General features: G+C 41.5%; 1 protein-coding gene across 1 annotated transcript in view; it reads left to right on the top strand.

The window, feature by feature from the left end:
* The window catches only part of dlgap2a (discs, large homolog-associated protein 2a), a gene marked incomplete at its 3' end in the record, with an annotated part of 386,637 nt that overhangs the window by 297,721 nt on the left and 68,559 nt on the right, over positions 1–20,357 (top strand). Inside the window, exon 4 of the mRNA XM_083633008.1 lies at positions 8,309–8,523. Within this exon, the coding sequence (XP_083489134.1) occupies positions 8,309–8,523 (215 nt within the window). The remainder of the gene's footprint in view (positions 1–8,308; positions 8,524–20,357) is intronic.

Raw genomic sequence — 20,357 nt, 5'->3', positions numbered from 1 at the left:
ATAAGGGTTTGATTACTGCAGTTTTCAGAGATTCAGGAAAGGTGCCGGTCAAGAGGGAGCAATTAACTATTTGTATAAGGTCAGACGAAAGGCAGTTATAGACGCTTTAAAAAAAAGCTAGTTGGGAGGGTGTCAAGGCAACACGTGGATGACTTAAGGCCATGCACAATTTCATCCAGAGTTTTGAGATCAATTGCGCTAAAGTGAGACAGACTTATCGAGTTAGGGATCGGTGGGTATGGTGGACTCACATAATTCTTCAGTGAGGAGCCACTGATGGCTTGCCTGATCTTGATGATTTTGTCATTAAAAAAGGCAGCAAACTCACAGTATGGGTGGTATGGGCTTACCAAAAATGAAGGAGTATTTTTATGCTGCTCAATTGCAACCTGTATATTGTTGGTGTAAGAAGGATTTTCGAGCAAAGTGGAAAGACCTAGAGAATGTTGTGAAACAGTTTCCAATACAATGTATAGTGGGAGATAAAAAGATATTTAGTAAACTCAAAATGGTAATGCTTTATATTAAGGTTCTATTAATAAGCGTTAATTAATAGGTAATAAGGCTCTTATAAGGTGCTTATTAACACTATTATTATGTTAATAATACTATATAAGTGTTAATAATCACATTATAAACATATTTATTGGTAGCTTATAAGACATTTATAACCACTTTATAACCACCTTTATTAGCTGGTTTTGTTACTTCATTACGCTTAATAAATAGTTTGTTATTACCTTATTAGCAGGTAACTATGCACTTATTAACAGTTAACTATGCTTTTTGCAGGTAGCGGATCTAAAGCGAGAACAGTGCCTTATTAAGGTTAATAAATCATTTATTATGCACTTATTATGCTTTTTGCAGGTACGGGATCTAAAGCGAGAACAGTGCCTTATTATGGTTAATAAATCATTTATTATGCACTTATTATGCTTTTTGCAGGTACCGGATCTAAAGCGAGAACAGTGCCTTATTATGGTTAATAAATCATTTATTATGCACTTATTATGCTGCCTCAATGGAGGCAGATGTCTGTATAGCCAAACGGCCAGGGGAATGATTCTGAGAGATGTGTGTTTCACTCAGGGTTCTGTGTCTCTAAGAGGGGCAGAATTGCATGAGTGTGTGTGTGTGTGTGTGTGTGTGTGTGTGTGTGTGTGTGTGTGTGTGTGTGTGTTCGCGCGTTGCTCCGCGCATAGCGTACTGACGGTCATCTGTCTATCTGTCTGCACGCGCGCACACACACACTGACACACACACAGTAGCACTGTGCACTCGCAGGCAGAGTAGAGATCTCTCCCTCTCAAGGTTCCTACACACCGCCGACGAGTCTAAGCGATAAACTCACAGATAGATAGATAGACAGATAGATAGCTAGATAGATAGATAGATAGATAGATAGATAGATAGATAGATAGATAGATAGATAGATAGATAGTCTCTAAGAGGGGCAGAATTGCATGATGGGACAAAAATGCAAATTATGCCTCCCAGAGCCTTCTAAACAGCCAATAAGAGGTTTTTCTTGAATAACTCTGGAACTGACGCTTGGATCTTTCTGAAATTGTCATTGCTTATCCAAGAAGTGAGCATGGGCTCATGAGGTACCTGCAAAAAGCATAGTTAACTGTTAATAAGTACATAGTTAACTGCTAATAAGGTCATAACAAACTATTTATTAGGCTTAATAAAGTAACAAAAGCAGCTAGTAAAGGTGGTTATAAAGTGCGTATAAATGTCTTATAAGCTACCAATAAATATGTTTATAATGCGATTGTTAACACTTATATAGTATTATTAACATAATAATAGTGTTAATAAGCACCTTATAAGAGCCTTATTACCTATTAATTAGCGCTTATTAATAGAACCTTAATATAAAGCGTTACCCTCAAAATTCATATAGACCCAATAACAACACACACCTTAGAGTTATGGTTTAAAATGTTGAAAATGTATAAGATTCAGAAAGATAGAAACTTCAAATCAACTCAGTACGACCAAGGATTTAAACAGAGTAGAGTAGAGATCTCTCCCTCTCAAGGTTCCTACACACCGCCGACGAGTCTAAGCGATAAACTCACAGATAGATAGATAGACAGATAGATAGCTAGATAGATAGATAGATAGATAGATAGATAGATAGATAGATAGATAGATAGATAGATAGATAGTCTCTAAGAGGGGCAGAATTGCATGATGGGACAAAAATGCAAATTATGCCTCCCAGAGCCTTCTAAACAGCCAATAAGAGGTTTTTCTTGAATAACTCTGGAACTGACGCTTGGATCTTTCTGAAATTGTCATTGCTTATCCAAGAAGTGAGCATGGGCTCATGAGGTACCTGCAAAAAGCATAGTTAACTGTTAATAAGTACATAGTTAACTGCTAATAAGGTCATAACAAACTATTTATTAGGCTTAATAAAGTAACAAAAGCAGCTAGTAAAGGTGGTTATAAAGTGCGTATAAATGTCTTATAAGCTACCAATAAATATGTTTATAATGCGATTGTTAACACTTATATAGTATTATTAACATAATAATAGTGTTAATAAGCACCTTATAAGAGCCTTATTACCTATTAATTAGCGCTTATTAATAGAACCTTAATATAAAGCGTTACCCTCAAAATTCATATAGACCCAATAACAACACACACCTTAGAGTTATGGTTTAAAATGTTGAAAATGTATAAGATTCAGAAAGATAGAAACTTCAAATCAACTCAGTACGACCAAGGATTTAAACAGTGGGCAGCAAAGGGAATTACCTCTTGGTGTGTTTTGGTGAAAGAAGGGGAGCTGGAGAGTTTTGAAAATCTGAGAGGAAAATATCAACTGGAGAAGCATGACCTATACAGATACTTTCAATTAAGAGATTATTTTAAAAAGGAAATCAAAGTAGACCCTTCCAGGGAAGTGAATGGTGTCGTCTAAATCATAATGAAGGCATATGAAGGAAGTAACATAAGAGTAATTTCAGCATTGTATCAAGCATTGAACTCTAGTGATAAACACTCGACTGGTTACATAAAAGTGAAATGGGAGAAAGAGCTTAGTGTAGAAATCTCAGATGAAGACTGGCTAGAAATGTGGGAGACCAATTCACGGACCTGGAGGGAGTTCTCATGGAAAAATCTGATCAGATATTTTATAACACGAGAATAAAAAGTAAACAGCTACACAAACGACAGAAATGTTGGCGAGATTGTGGGTCTGTTGATGTCTTTTGGAATTGTCAGAAAATAAATTTTTTTTGGGAAATGGTATCTGAGGAACTCCAGCAAATATTAGGTTATGGAAACCTTGAGAGCGGTTTGGTCCTTTATTTATGTAACTTTTCAGAACGTACTGTCTCGTTGAGTGATAGATATCTGATTAAAATACTGTTGGTAGCAGCTAAGAAAGCTATCACTAGGAACTGGGGAAGAGAAACGCCACCAACAAAAGAACAATGGTTAACAATTGTAGAAGATATTTATTTAATGGAGAAACTGACACACATCCTGAGGCTACAAGAGGAAAAAATGGAGAGTAAATGGAAAAAATGGACCATGTACAAGACACCAAAAGAGGACACTGTATTAACTGAATAACATAATGCCAAAAGGAGAGACTTACCCCAAGCTTTTATCTTTTATCTTTTATTTTATTTTATGTTCCCCCCCTTGTCTGTAATGTATTTCATTTATTTTGTTGTCAATAAAAATTTAAGTGACAAAAAAAAAAAAGGCAGCAAACTCATTACATTTATCGGTGCAAAGGAATTCAGGTGGTACACATAGCGGGAGGTTAATCAGTCAGTCAACAGTGGCAAACAGGGTACAGGCATTGTTTACATTTTTGTTAATGATGTCAGAGAAGTATGATTGTCTCTTTGTAAATAGTGTGGTGAACATGCAGCTTTGATTTGCGCCATTTACGCTCAGCTTTCCTGCAGTTTTTCTTCATATTATTCCTGACAGAGGCAGCATTCCTCCCCGGTGCTTTAAAGTCCCTGGAAACCAGAAATATTTTATTATTATTTAGCATTTTGAGTTCATCACATCACAGGAGCCTATGTTAATAAGCCACCAGCCAAATTTGAACGATGATGAACGTCGCAAAGTATATAAATTTAGGTTTGACAGTCATGGCAAAAGTCATGAGAATCAATTATATTTTAGAGTGTATTTTCTCCCGCGGACTGTGTGGGCGTGTCCCGTCTGCAGCAGGGAAATTTCCCTCTCTCTTTCTCTCCAAGTCAAGTCAAGTCAAGTTTATTTATATAGCCCTAATTCACAAGCATGTCTCAGAGGGCTTCACAGAAAATATATCTAGCTAATTCTAGCTGACACAAGAGTAGCAAGAATATACAGAATAAAGATAACATTTGAACAATTGATAGAGAAATATAGAAAATATAGAAATGAAGGATAGAGCAGAGGAGAGAGCAGGAGAAGGGAGGAGAGCAGGGGGAGTGTGAGAGAGTGATGGGGTGGGGAGGGAATTGGAAATGTTGGAGGGTATAGGAGGTGGGGAAGGAGCAAGAGGAGAGAGCAGGAGAGGGGAAAGGGGGGGGAGCGGGGGTGTGTGTGGGGGAGAAGAGAGCAGGGGGAGGGAGGAGGTGGGGAGAGAATGGGAAATGTGGGAGAGGAGAGAGCGTATGGAAGAGTATGGGAGTATAGGGGAGTATGGGAGACTATATGGAGAGAACAGGGAGAGGAGGGCTAGCTGACACAACATTAACAAATTACAGTAGTAATAATAACACATCGAACAATTATATGATAGAGAAATATAGACACACATCTTGCAAACGGACAATTACTTTCCTCCCTCTCGGAGGAGACCGTCTCCTCTCCTCCGAGAGGGAGGGAAGGAGAGAGAGAGAGATGGTGTGTGTGTGTGTGTGTGTGTGTGTGTGTGTGTGTGTGTGTGTGTGTGTGTGTGTGTGTGTGTGTTCGCGCGTTGCTCCGCGCATAGCGTACTGACGGTCATCTGTCTATCTGTCTGCACGCGCGCACACACACACTGACACACACACAGTAGCACTGTGCACTCGCAGGCAGAGTAGAGATCTCTCCCTCTCAAGGTTCCTACACACCGCCGACGAGTCTAAGCGATAAACTCACAGATAGATAGATAGACAGATAGATAGCTAGATAGATAGATAGATAGATAGATAGATAGATAGATAGATAGATAGATAGATAGATGTTGGTTCTTAAAAGAGCCGTTGTGTTGACGCAATGCGTAGTTAGCTAGCTGCAAAAAGGTGTGGGACCACTAGAACTCTGAAGAGAGATGGAGGCAGAATGTGCGGGACTGCGGGTTGCGCGCGTGTACAAAGGTTATATAGAGCTTATGACGTCATAAGATTTTGCATTTGGGCACCTCGCGCACTGCTCTCTTCAATGAGGAAGTACCTTGTAGAATCTTGTAGAAAAGTGTCGATTTTAAGGCTTTGGGTTGAAAGTAATGTATAATAATTTCTGAGCCACACAATTACTAACATAAGACCCTAAATAACATAGTTAGAACGTTTTTGTGGATTTTGGTTTCCAGGGACTTTAAGCTTGCCAGATAACGTTTTTGTTCTAACAGGCGCCACACTATCAATAACATTCAGGACAGTTGCATTGAAGATATCAAGAATGTCATTGACAGAGATAGGATGGGTAGAAGAGGGGGAAGTTGTTAAAGGAGAGAAGAAACTTTCCATGAACAGAGAACTGGAGCTAGCAGTAATGTGACGTCTTTTGATGGTTTGTGATCTGGTAATGATTACAGGGGAGATCTCCATTACAAAAAAGATACAGAGGTGGTCGGACAGGGCAACATCGATTTTGGAGATAGATGAACATTTAAAACCCCTTGAGATGACTAAGTCCAGGGTATGGCCTCTGTTGTGAGTGGGGCCAGAGACATGCTGGGACAGTTCAAACGTCTCGAGTAAGGTGATCAATTCTTTACCAGAGTTGTCATTAGCGTTGTCAATATGAAAATTGAAATCTCCAGAAATAGATATGCAGTTGTATCCCATGGAAATTAATGACAGTAGTTCAGCAAATTCATCAAAAAAGCTATACTTGAGTACTTTGGTGGTCGATAAATAATCAGTATTAAAAGAGTGGAGGAGCTCTTCAGGGTGACAGCAAGATATTCAAAAGAAGAAAAGTCTCCAAATGTTACCTGCCTACATTGGAACCTATCAGAGAAAATAATCGCTACACCAAAGACTTATGTCTGTCTTGTCTCCACCTCTAATGGATGTTGACATTTCCCTGGATATCTAAACATTTTCTGATGCCCCCCGACCTGGTCCACCTTTGTCTATTTTCTCCTCAGCAATAAACAATTTATAGGTACACATTGATGCAAAATCCCATGCTTTGGTTGTTGACTTGACTATAGCCCTCGTCCAGTGTTACTGTCTCTCCAAGTCTGGGAGCAAAGAGAGAAATGAGGAACCACGTTGGATAGGACGATGGAAAAATGAAGAAGAGATATGCAACCAAAGCGGATATAACTTAATGAAATGTAGAGTTTGGTGGACTGGCACTGCTCCTAGGCCGCCGCGCCTGCCAGCATGTGAAAGTGACAGATGGATGCTGCATCGGAGAAGCCCTCAACCTCCGTGGAAGATTTAATGCTCACTGACAGTGTCATCTTTTATGAGTGCAAATCATTGGCCATAAAAATACATGTCCAGCTGGAGCTGCTGACCGGACCATACAGGGGGTGCAACATGCTAAATCATGCAGGAAAATAGGAAAAGCTGAGGGGGGAAAACAGAAGCCTGCGGTCTGTTGTGACTGAGGAACCAGCAATTGTGTGTGTGTGTGTGTGCGTGTGTGTGTGTGTGTGTGTGTGTGTGTGTGTGTGTGTGTGTGCGTGCGCGTGCGTGTGCACGTGTGTGTGTGCACGCGTGTGTGTGCACGCGTGTGCGTGTGTGTGTGTGTGCGTGTGCGTGCGTGCTAAGACCCATGGTGAGCCTAAAGCAGCCTTAGCTGCTACTGCTGTTGTCACAGTAATTGAACTCGGCTGTACTGTTTAAGTAAAGCAAAATGAGAGAGGGGGGGAGAGAGAGTGGTATTGTGCGTAATGAGCTTGTGAACCATGATCGTCATCAGTCCATTACATGAGCAGGTGAAGTTAGCCCGGCAGATTTTAATAGGCTACACAACCAAGCCCCAACACATCATAGAAATCCATTAGAATCACATAATAACAGCATCTTTACATGTTCTATATAATGGCATGTACCATAATGAAATCACACGTTTCCTTTACACCAAGATCATAATGTCAAAGTGCATTCATCTCAGTTTACTACTGCAGTCCACATTCTGAAGGCTGCTGTGATGTACTTGAATGTTAATGGTGCATGTGTAAACGCTGGAATATACATTACGGTACATAAACAGTCAACAGAGCCAGTAAGAGCAAGTGAGAAGCCCTCTCTCTCCTCATTCTAATGGTGAAGCCTGTATTTACTCAATTGCCTGTTTTTACTAGTGTGAGAAAATGGCAACATATAAAGCGCCTGGCTTGTTTTGATGGCAGCTGTAAGTACTGCAGGGCGAGTGAAGATAGCTCCCATTCTACTGTACTTGTGTCCCACTCTCTGATCTCAAGTCTCATTTGCCCAATAAAAGTGATTGGTGAATTAGTCCTGTTTACAGCAGCAGTAGAGTCAAGGTCCTCGATAGTCTGTTACCTTGGCTTGGCCAATCAAAGCTGGAATACGGATCTGCTGATGAGATGTAGGCGAGTGAGTTTCTACCGTGTCATTGCTCTTAGGATGACTACAGAATAACCAAATAAATATCGCACAGCGTTTTAGCATCTTATGACTCAAGTGTCCAATAGTCATCATTTAAAAATCTCATAATACTAGTTTATGGATTTTCATGTTTTAATTTTACTTGAATGATTACATGCTCCTTTATGGTTTGAGGGAATTGGCCCATGGGCTTATGACATCCTTTCAAAAGCAATTGGATAACATCAAACACATGATCATCAATAAAAAATTAAGTAGCGTGAGAAAAGTTTACCTTTTTGGATTTACAAACTATATTACATTATTACACCATTATCAAAAGTATCTGAGGGACGAGGATTTGTGTAATGCAATCAAACAACAAAAAAATGGCACTTGAGGGAAATTGAAGACATTGCCAACATGTGGTGGTGCAAAGAAATGAGATCAGCCAGGTCTGTGGATTATCTTGAGTAACCGGGTCATTATTCCTGGAAAGAGACATTGTTGCTGATCTGGAGTGTGTACCGTACCTCTCCACCTCTGACACCCAGGTGCCCCAGGACGAGTGGGGGGGTTACCCCGGCGGCGGGAAGGACGATGAAATCCCCTGTCGTCGGATGCGGAGCAGCAGCTATGTCAAAGCCATGGGAGACGAGGAGAGCGGAGAGTCGGACTCCAGCCCCAAGACCTCGCCTCAGAAGATGATGCGGCCCGACGCCCTGGTCAAGGCCGTCATCCGGCCCAGGGACCTGCTGGACTCCCAGAGGTACGTCACACACCGCTTCAAAGTGTTTCACCACTGTCCCTGTTTATAGGTCATCTCAGTTTTGGTGCTAGTGCAGGCGGTATGCTGCAAGAATATCCATCTTAACAAGTAATTTAGTTGCGTTTTGCAGTCTGCAAATCTTACATCATCAGTATATAAAAGAGAGCTCCTGCTCTGTCTGTTTCTCTGTCTGTCCCACTGATGACATCATCAGTGATGTCATAAATTCACTCTCTCACACACACAAGGCTATAGTTCAGTGATGATGTCATCAATGATGTCATCAGTGATGATGTCATCAGTGATGTCATACATAGGCATTGTGACATCACTGATAATGTCATCAGTGACAGAGGGAGAGGGAGTAGGGTGACCACATGTCCAGCTTTGTGCGGGACTGCACAGCATTTTCATCACTTTTCACATGTCCCGCAAATTGAGATGATGTCCCGCATTTGCGCGAGATGGAGCGCGAGAGACCGAGGCAGATAGAGAGAAAGAGAGAGAGCGAGAGACAGAGACAGATAGAGAGGGAGAGAGACAGGCCGAGCTGCGTATGCGAGCTGCAGGGCGGGTGAGGCCACGAGCCTGCTCAGTGGGCAGCCTAGGAATCGAGCATGCGTAGCACGCGAGATGGCTAGTTTCTTAAAACACGTGAAAAATTGTGATATGCTTTATAATTGAAGCAGAGATTGAGAAAATTTGTTTTCCATGCAGTTTCTTTCACTTGTTTCAGGAATTTTCCTGAATGGAGGTCTAGTCAGTTGCTTGAAACAAGGCAGAATAAAGCAGGAACGTTTGATTAAAGAAAATCCGTGAAGCACTGTGGAATAAGTAAACCCCATTAACAGAATTTTTCATTTGTTTAAAGAATTTCAAGACTCACTAGTGTGATGATGAAATGGTGAAATGAAATGTTAAGATGCTTATTTTTTGTAGTGGAGCAGAACTTTTGCACACCTGTAGATCAGCAGGTGCGTCGGAGAAGACCATGGGCCGACTATAGATAGATAGATAAGTTTTATTTCTGTGTCATGCACCATATTCATGGTGCCCAGCCCGTCTGGGCTTACAATACACAAATCATTCAAGTTCAACAATACAGACAAATTAACAAGTTACAAAAAGCTCAAACATAAACAAGACAAGACAGTCATATATTCAGATAAACAATTTCTCCATTCTGAGTTTCCAAGCTCTCCCAATAAACCTGGCCAAACTGAAGACTTATCTCTGAATAGCGATTCCAAATTAACATCATCTCCTGACCAAAATAGTTCAGGTTTCTTATTTTGCATTAACTGAAATAGAGGCAATCTTGGTTCCTCATATAGTAGAACAAAGAACTACCGCACACTGTCTTCTTCACTTGCAAATAATTACCTGTAGAAACGATTTATTGGGAATAACGTTTCGGTACACAGACCCTCATCAGGTTATTTTACAAGACAAAAGGAAAGACCATCTTAAATAGGTTGGTTCACCCATGCGGACCAATCAGGTCACAATACATACTGACATCACTCTTTGAATCAAGCATAATACATATTCACATCATGGCGCCATGGGTGGATTGTGATTATGGCTGATGCGTGATTCAATGAGTGATGTCAGTCTGTAATGTGACCTGATTGGTCCACGTGGGTCAACCAACCTATTTACCTATCATTTACCTATCTTGCGTACACGCGATTGATTCCTAGGCTCATGCGCTTCGCAGCCTCGCCCGCCCTGTAGCTCGCCGAGCTGGCCGTGCAGCTCACATATGCAGCATGGCCGCTGTGCGTCCTCGCCCACAGCTCGGCTGCTGCGTGGGCTCGCCTGCTATATTGGTGTGCGGGTGTGTGTGTTGCTTACAAAATGTTATTGCCCTGAAAGTTTACATGCACGCGTGTGTGTGTGTGTGTGTGTGTGTCCCTTATGACATCACTAATGACATCATCAGTCTTATGACATCACTGATTACATCATCAGTGATGTCACAATGCCTCCTTGTGTGTGTGTGTGTGTGTGTGTGTGTGTGTGTGTGTGTGCCCCCTTATGACATCACTGATGACATAATCAGTGGGTGTGTGTGGGTGTGTGCCCCCTTATGACATCACTGATGACATCATCAGTCTTATGACACCACTGATGACATCATCGTGCGTGTGTGTGTGTGTGTGTGTGTGTGTGTGTGTGTGTGTGTGTGTAACAAACATTGCCCACATTGCCAAATTTATAGATATGTTTATTAATTTGTCTTATTATAATTCTCTTTTTCTCTAGCTGTGTTTGCTGTGTTCTTGTGGTAGTGGCCCGCCATCAATGTGAAATATTTGATAGCTGATTTCCCTCTATTACTTGATAACATGGTTATTCATATCATTGTCTTCATTTGTAGCAAAGGGCCCAGCACTTTGTTTCTGGGACCTATCCTACTGTAATAAGGAGGGAGAAAATAGAGGGCTTTTGCTAACACAGTGGCTGAAAAAAAGAAAGAAAAAGATGCTCATAAGAGGATTATATGATGAGACAAGCTGCAGACAATGTCACAGGAAAATAAACATCGCCCAACAAAATTATAGAGCGATAGAAGGAAGTTACAACAATTATAGCATTAACAAATCCATTGGATTAGGATGGAATTAAATCATAGATTGCAACTTGGACCAAAGACGAAGAATAAGCAGATAACAGACAGAACATTTAATAATGGGCATGTTCCCCCCAAGCCCTGTGCATGGGTTGTGTTATCACGGAGTTAGACATGCATATTAAAATTATCTACCTTTCTTTAGCTACATTAATGTCAGCAAGGCCAGTTACAGTAGAGAGGTCATTTCCACAGAAACGTAATCTTAAACAAAGTTCAGGACCAGAGATGAATTCCCTTGTCTGTCCGTTTTGCTTTTATTGTATGGTGTCTGTTTGATGTCTGCCTCTCCTTTCCTTCCATTTCCTCCTTAATTGGCATCCTGTGACCTCTAGCATTATCATGTATCATTCATTTTCAGCCCGGTTTACTGGAGCAGAGTGCTGGGCAAACATAGATACAAAAGATATCGCCACGGAGACAAGTCACTCCGAGGTTATTGAAAAGCCCATTTTTACAATAGTATTGAGATTTTTTTTTGTATTAATCCCTTGCTGTATCAGTGGAGCTATACAAATGTCAGTTGTCTTCTTTCTTCCCATCATTGTTGCGGTTTGAAGTCTTATTGTTACAGTACGTCAGACACAAAATGATTGTATTATGGACAGCAGATCCATCTTTTTCCGAAGTCATTTTTGAAAGGCCGACATTGTGAGAGAGCAATATTCACTTTCATTCCCCCTTCAAAGGGATATGTCCCTCTTTGTTCGCGGCAGCATTTGAAAACAGTAATTACGGCAGGGATTCAGGAGTCCATTTTATTAATATGGCAATTTAGAAAAGAAAAAATCTCACAGACCTGCTCTTTCAAAACCCAATCTTTTTGTCCGCCACTGTTCTGCTTTGTCAGCCTTTTATAGTGCATTTACCAGTCAGGGCTGGAGCTCAGTGTGGAGGTCTTATTTTCCATTCCTTTTTGAGAAAACTTCCTAACTCCTCTAGTCTTGGCTCCCAGACATTTGGTGAGCGGTGCCAACAGCGCCACCTACACCAAACGTCTGGGAACATCATTGTCAAAGTCTGTCTCTTCCAGGCCGGCAGCAGACATGCCTACATTTATTATTAGAATTTTATTTGGTAGCGGCAATGCAATGTTTCATAGTTCCAATACAGAGCATGACACTGATGTGCTGCAAAGAGAGTTTATACCTGTTGTTTATTTTACAATTTTTTCCCTACCCGGAAGTGGTGCACCCACCATTGTCTTCCGTAGTGAAACACGAACCGGAGAATTGTAACACTGAGAGAGCTTCACAGCGAAAATGGATGTCCCGTGAAATGTAACGTTATTTGAGTCAGTTTTATCTGATGTGTGCTCAATCCACAATGCAATTAAGGATTTACAGCGGCTTTGTTTAAAGCTTTTAACACAGGACAAGAAAGACGTGCTGGCTTGTTTACCAACTGGTTACGGTAAAAGCTTTGTCTATCAAGCTTGGCCTACTGTCTGCGACTTGTTGTCGGCACAGGGACACCGCTACTGCATGTCGCCACCACCCCCAGAATGTAGGCCCGCCCTCAAGACTCAGGATTGGTTCTGCGATGCAATGTCTTTTCTAACTCTGAAATTGTATCCACCCAAATTTAACAACTAGAGGTGGGGGGAGGTTCTCAGTCTCTACTGAGCGAAGCGGATAGAGACTGAGAGCTGAGTCTACCTAGTCTCGGTTTCCAGATGTTTGGTGAGCGGCGCCAACAGCGCCACCTAACCACCAAACGTCTGGGAATTTACTGTTCCAAATCTGGTTCATTGAGTCCGGCGAGAACGGCCGGCAGCAGACACGCCTACATTTATTATTAGAATTTTATTTGGTAGCGGCAATGCAATGTTTCATAGTTCCAATATAGAGCAAGACACTGATGTGCTGCAAAGAGAGTTTATACCTGTTGTTTATTTTACAATCATTTTTGGTCCGCTTGCTACTGTGAAGCACTGTGAAGTCATCAGCAGGCTCTGTAACGTTAGCCTCTGGAGTCGGGCTTATCTCTGGGGGAAAGTATGGGCATACATATATGTCAGAAGTCGAGAGCTCAATCAAACATAAGCACGAGCGTATTATATTGTTTCACACGCGCAAATACATACTCACACTCGCGCAATCTGACATCCCGCGCGCACAAAGACTGCACGAGCGAGGACAGAAAAGCACAGCGCGTATTTTGCTGAGCTCTGCGCGTGCAGACCCTCTCTCTCTCTGCCCCCGTGGTCGAGTTCTACGCACTCGCATTGGAGTAAACTCCAACACGAGCGCGCAGACTGCTGTTGCCCCCCCCCCTGGTTGTTTTCTACGCGCTCGCGTTGGACTTTTGACAATTGTGGGCGGAAACCAAGGCAGGCCTCTGGCCCTCTAATGATTGGCCACTTTCAACGCAGACCCACCCGCTTAAAAAAAAAAAAAAACTTTATTACACCAAGGAGCCTTACACTGGTATCCAGAATACTTTGGCTATTAGGCTACCAGTTGAATCTAAATTTTCACAATCACAAACATGCCAGGGGCATTAATGGTTGATAATAATGACGACAAAAATAAAGAAAATTGTTATCTTGTAAACACGGACCTCTTCCGGCCTATGACAGCTTCCATCACAGACAGGAAGCTTGGAGAGTCTGATCTTTATAGTCTTATAAAGTTTCTTAAGCACATGCTACAGTTTCTAATTCATCCAGTAGGCTACAGTAGTTAGAAAGTATTTATATAGGCTATGTATTCTGTATGAACTCATCTAAAGTGACTATGCCTTAAAAAGCATACCAATTAGATTGAAAGGCTACCAATACCTGAAGTACCATTCCAATAGTAGCCTACCTCCTCAAAACCTAAGAATACAGTATTCCCCTTTTTTGCTGGGGACCCCTAGAACTCCCTCAATGACCCCCTGGGAGCCTCCTGACCCCAATTTGAGAACCACTGCCCTAACAAATAAAATTGGGATCAACAAATCTGTGTTGCAGATCCCAGTAATGTGACTATCACCATGCCAACGGTTAAGGGCAGTTTGTAGTAAAGCAATTTATGATAGTTGCCACTTGCAATGTTCATGTTCTGTCGTCGTTCCAGCAGGTTAATATACATCCAGCGACAGGTGATGTGTCATCGTTGCATTGTCTGATAAAAAAAAGTTAGTTAAATGAACAGACAAGACAACGTTAGGCTGCTGCATTGACTCATCATAGGAAAAATGTATTTGTATTTTTATACATGAGAGCCATTAGACATTACAATTCACCCTTCGCTAAGTCCTGCTCCATTGGTTAGTTGCTATGGAAGGCAAGCCACACGTAAAAAAAAATGCCGTTCCCAACAATATGAGGTGAGAGACATTCCCAAATAAATAATGGCCAATTTCTAGAGTAACAGCTCCAAATATCGGACAGAAGTAGACAGAAAGGAGTACAATATGCTTGTGAGAGCTACAGTATCACACAATATAATTTGTTGGCTAGACAGTACTGTGAATGAAGACAAGAGATCATTAAACTTGAAGGAATAGCTATCTGCAAGATAGCTACAAGATGCTCGTCTCGATGTACAACACGTGTGAAATTCTTGAGCTGTGTTGTGTTCCATTAGATATCGTCATCTGATTTATCCGTAGTCAGACATATTGTTGTGTTAAGTGTTATACAGGGGAAATTATCTGATGAACCGATCTTTGCACCTCTGTGTTGATTAGCTAATGTTTCTGTGGCATTTTAATTAACGTTACGATTTAATTCCTTTTGGAACAAATTATGGTTCAACAGATGAAATTGATTGATTGAAAAGTTTATTTCTATAGGGACAGATACATAAACATAGAGCATTCACAGGAAACATTCTTTGTTATATATGTACATAGATGTTATAATCTAACTGAAGCATAGCATAGCATTTACTGCACAGCCTGGGTATACTAACGTTAGTCTGACAAGCAATGCCTTCTTGTTTATGCTGACAGCTCACACTGACAGCTAACCTGCTGCCACCTACTGTCATTGTTGGGTATTGTACCAAAATGACACTTCCTCAAAGACAAACAAATTTATAACTCAGCAATTTAAGATTGTTTGTTCCATATGCCAAACAAGAGATGACACTATCTGATGTAAAATAGTTTCAAGAGTCCCGAATGGGACCCCAACATAACAGACTGCATGATTTACGGTATGTTGTAATGGCAGTTGGATCAAAAATTGCAGTTTTAATGGGACATTTTTGTTCTCTTAAATGTCTGAGTGTTTCAAAATTAAAATTAAAAATACATGTCCTTGATAATATATATATATACTGTATATAATGTTATTTATTTTGTAGATGGGTAGCACTTAGAAATGGCTCAGGGCCCACGGGTCCTTGAAACTTTTTGAATTTGAGGAAGAGAAAATTATGGCCTTGAAAGTTTTTGACAATTAGACATGGGTCATTTGCTTAACAAATCATCAAACATCTGACAAAGCAGCTTCCACATATTCACGACATAGGAGGTAAAGGTTCCTGGTGTCATTTTGCTCAATCAGCAACTAAACCTCTGCTAGCTGGTGTTCGTTCAATGGACCGTCAAATTCAGGGACCACCAGCACACCATGTCAGCTGCAACGTCACTATCTTCTCCAGTCAGCTGCAACGTCAACGCCCCAGTCGATGTCCGGCTCGTGAATATCCTGACAGTTAACAAGACAGTAAAATACCACTTTTAGTCATCATTCCATATTTATAGCATATCATGTGATGTAATCAGTTCTTCCAAAAGGTTTTGGCTTTCAGCATTAGATGAATATATCAACCTATGTTTTTTATGCAATGAACAGAGTGCAATGGACTATATTAACATTTTCACCAATTATTGTTTCACCAGTTGAAGATGCATGTTACACTGCCTAGAACAGAGGTGCCCAAATTCCTTTCTATGAAGGGCACAAAAATGATCTGGATGGCCAAAAATAAAAGTTGTGTGAAATTACATTACATTAGATAGATTATATTTTAGGGGCGTCCGGGTAGTGTATTGATAGATTTCCTGTCTACCAACACGATTGATTGGCTGTGTTTCAACCTTTTGGTAACATGACTAAATATTGGTATGTCATCTTACAAGCAATAGATCCCTTTATTAGCTTGGTAAATTAGATTAGATTAGATTTATTATTGTCCTTTCGGAAATTATTTTTGCATCTGTGGCAGTCATACAAAATATATACAATACATAATACAAAATACAATACAATACAATGTTTGCTCCCAAAGTGTTTCACACCAACCCTGCTGATAAAAAATATTAAATTTAGCAGAGCTATGCTGGATGGTATAAAATATGTCTGGGCACAGGAGGTCTGCAAGGGTGGTACCCTGTGGGTGAGGGGGGTCCGCCCCAGACACAGGCTGTCATCTGTAGCAGCTCCCGAAACATGTAGGCTATCCATGAATTTGTCTAAAAAATATTTCCACAAGAGTTTCCTCTGTCCTGTTTATAACTACAGTTTTTATTCTTGCTGTGCTGCTCGACATAATGATTTATCAATGTACCTTTATATCAGCCTGGCACAGCTGGTACCTGTTGACTGCTCTCTGTGTTGGCTGGAGAGGAAGCCGTGCCCTCCAGCCCTCTGTGAATCCGTGATAATTATGATAAGCCTGAATTGTGTTATTCGACTGGACTGTCTGCCCTCTGAGCACCGGGCAAGTGGTCTGACGAGCAAAGACAGAGAAAGTATTTATGTTGTTAGTTAGATAGTTTGTTCACCCATCACCTGTATTATAAGTATTTTCATACATCATGTAGCCTATACTTAAAAATGTTCAATATTAATATAATAAATTCAACATCATGTAATCACTGTTACAGGCTAAATGAAGTGGTATGACAAAAACATCCATCAGAATGCAATATGTTGTTCCAAATATAGCTTATGTATTTAATGTTATACAGCAGGTAAACCAGTCATGTTGTCTAGCAGAGGTTCCCAAACTTTTCAGACCAAGTACACTATCAAACCAAATTTCCAAAGTACCACTTACCACTGCGGCTACCAACTTTTACCCCCATAAAGAATAATTGATTTAACCATGCAATAGTATCAGAAAGGCTAAACAGTAGTAGGCTACTGTTGCGAGTCAGACCCCAAATAACCAACACATAAACAGATGCATGTAAACATCTTATTTGCTGATAGGCAATGGGAAGAAATCTGATTGAAACAAACACCAACACTTAACATTAGCTAGTTGTTTAACGTTAAGTTAGGTAAGCCGCTTGGAAGCGAGTTGGTACGTTAGCTGAACTTATAGCTACAGAACCAGACTGATAACTTTTCTCTGAAACACGCTGTGATGGAGGAGGCATCACAGTTAGTATAACCTTACATATAGAAAATGAACATAACAAGCAACCAACCTGGCTTGCATCAGCCAGTTATAGAGCTAAAATAACGTTAGCTAACTTATCCGAGAGCAGAGATATGGCTAACGTTAGCTAAGCTAACGTTAACGTTAGCTACATTAAGTTAGCAGTTTTCAACAGCTAGCCTAACATTAGTTGCATGCAAACCAATATGCAATGTTAAAACAACCTAACATCATCTCGCAAATATAATTTTGTTCACTTAGCGTACCCATGAATGCTGCTCCAGCTCCCTCTTCAATCGGTTGCTCTCTGACCATAGTATGATGCGCAGACTCTCCAAGCTTCTTGTCTGTGATGGAAGCTGTCATCAAGGCAGGAGGGGGTCCGTGTTTACAAGATAAAATTAATTTTCTTTATTTTTGTCGTCATTATTATCAACCATTAATCCCCCTGGCATGTTTGTGATTGTGAAAATTTAGATTCAACTGGTAGCCTAATAGCCAAAGTATTCTGGATACCAGTGTAAGGCTCCTTGGTGCAATAAAGTAATTTTTTTTTTTAAGGGGGTGGGTCGGCGTTGAAAGTGGCCAATCATTAGAGGGCCAGAGGCCTGCCTTGGTTTCCGCCCACAATTGTCAAAAGTCCAACGCGAGCGCGTAGAAAACAACCAGGGGGGGGGGCAACAGCAGTCTGCGCGCTCGTGTTGGAGTTTACTCCAACACGAGCGCGTAGAACTCGACCACGGCTATAGGAGAGAGAGAGGGTCTGCGCGCGCAGAGCTCAGCAAAATACGCGCTGTGCTTTTCTGTCCTCGCTCGTGCAATCTTTGTGCGCGCGGGATGTCAGATTGCGCGAGTGTGAGTATGTATTTGCGCGTGTGAAACAATATAATACGCTCGTGCTTATGTTTGATCGCGCTCTCCCATTTTGATATAAATCTGTCTCCATAGAAAGACCTCTAGCTGCCGGGGCCGGATGAAACACGTCCTATTAACAGGTTATGTTTGTTTCTAAGTGATTAATATGTTTCTCCGCAAACGCGGCGATGTTTTGCGAGACACCGGTTCTGCATGAGCGTCACTGCCCCCAGAAAGCAGGCCCGCCCACAACACTCATGATTGGTTCTCCGATGCAAGGCTTCCAACAGCACCACCTAACGTTATGAAAAGATTTAAATAGTAATATCTCAATAACTAACTAATAATAACTCAGTCTTACAGTAGTGAAACGGATTAAAGTCGAGCTGAACCCAAGAATGACTTTTCTTTTCTTTTAGTTCAAATACCTGGGTATGCAGTGCACCTATTTAATAATGTATGCAAAACAAATCACAACAATCTAATTTCTTTCGTTTTTCCCCATTTTTTCACATCAAAAGTTCGTTTTTCAAGATTTCATTGATAACAGTAATGTACAGTTTGCTGACGTCACCTTGTACTATCAAATTTCTACCCCATTTCAACCAATCATATCACGACATGCAGCTGTCAATCATATCTTCATTTCTGGATAATTTTCTCTTCCAAATGAAGTCAAAAATGGCGCCTAGTGCCTCTCATCTGGCAGAACTCCTATCCCATAAACTAACTACTAACTTGGCCAATTGTTAGAAACATGAACAAAAAACAAAAACTATAATCTCTAAGAATGCAAAGAAATGTAACTGGCTCGTTAAAACGCGCATTCCAGGGATATCGTATCGTTACAGCAACGATAATGGCGCGCGCATCTGTGAGCTTGGTTGTCAGGGGGTTGCACCTCGGAGATTCCAGGCCGACGTGCTGCACTCTCCGCTCGGCAACACGAAGGCAGCTGGCTGCCTGCGGGTCGCTGACATCCACTCCTCCCGTCAAAAGGCTCTTCCCGAGGGGAGCGCCACAACACGACTGAATCCCACTCAATTTGGAGGCGGAACACGCCAGGATTGGCCAAAGCCCAATCCAGTCCCCAGAATTGTCAAATAAAATCATCGACATGATACTATGACCCGCCTCTCAACCTGTCATCTTAGACAAACTATGTTTTCAGTCTGCAATGGACTCATTATGCACGTGACGAACAGGTTCGGTTCGACTTTAAGACTGAGAGCTGAGTCTAGAGTCTACCTAACTCCCAATCTGCTTGACTGACCCCTATGCTTTAGGAGTGTATCTATATACAGTATATATAAAAGGGAGCATGTGGGCAATGTTTCTCTGTTTCTCTGTATGTTTAAATTTTTGTCTCTCCCACGCACACACACACACACACACACACACACACACACGGAGGCATTGTGACATCACTGATGATGGCATCAAATGGCTCATTTCCACCGCAGGTAGTAGCGCGATCCCGCTCCGCTCGACTCGATAAATTGTCTCATCCCACCGGTTTAAACTGTCCCAGCCCGGGTTGTATTGGGGTCGAGTCGTGCTACTTTTCGTACCTGCTTCGTCGAGGTTCTATTCTGTGAACCCGGGTTCATACAGTGACGTGAAAACATTGTAGACGACTGATTGGCCAGGCAGAATCGTGTTTACTCTATCTACTGACTGTCAATGCGCTGCATACCAGTTTAGTGGGCTTACCTTATCTTCTGTTATGTTATTTCCATCAGTATTTTGTGTTGCTGCCTTCGCCTCTGGTGAAATAAAGTCGTGGCGGTGGTTTCAATTGTTTTCAGAGTGAAAAAAGTCCGCTGCTCAGCAAGCTCCTGTAGTTAGTTGAGCTGCAGCGCTCCGCTAGGCCGCAGCGGGTGTTTGGTGAAGCCGCGGTCTTGCCTGGTGAGAGGCCGCGGGGTACAGGGCAGGCTTCACTCTGTTGCGCCTCTTCCGTCCGCGCGCAGCGCAGCGCATGCCTGAGTTTGACTAACTACAAAGTGATATCCATTCTC

This window comes from Poromitra crassiceps (genome assembly GCF_964638095.1).
Source record: "Poromitra crassiceps genome assembly, chromosome: 3".
Classification (NCBI taxonomy): domain Eukaryota; kingdom Metazoa; phylum Chordata; class Actinopteri; order Beryciformes; family Melamphaidae; genus Poromitra; species Poromitra crassiceps.
The sequence above is the reverse complement of the archived record's forward strand: the minus strand, read 5'-3'. Positions and strand labels throughout refer to the sequence as shown.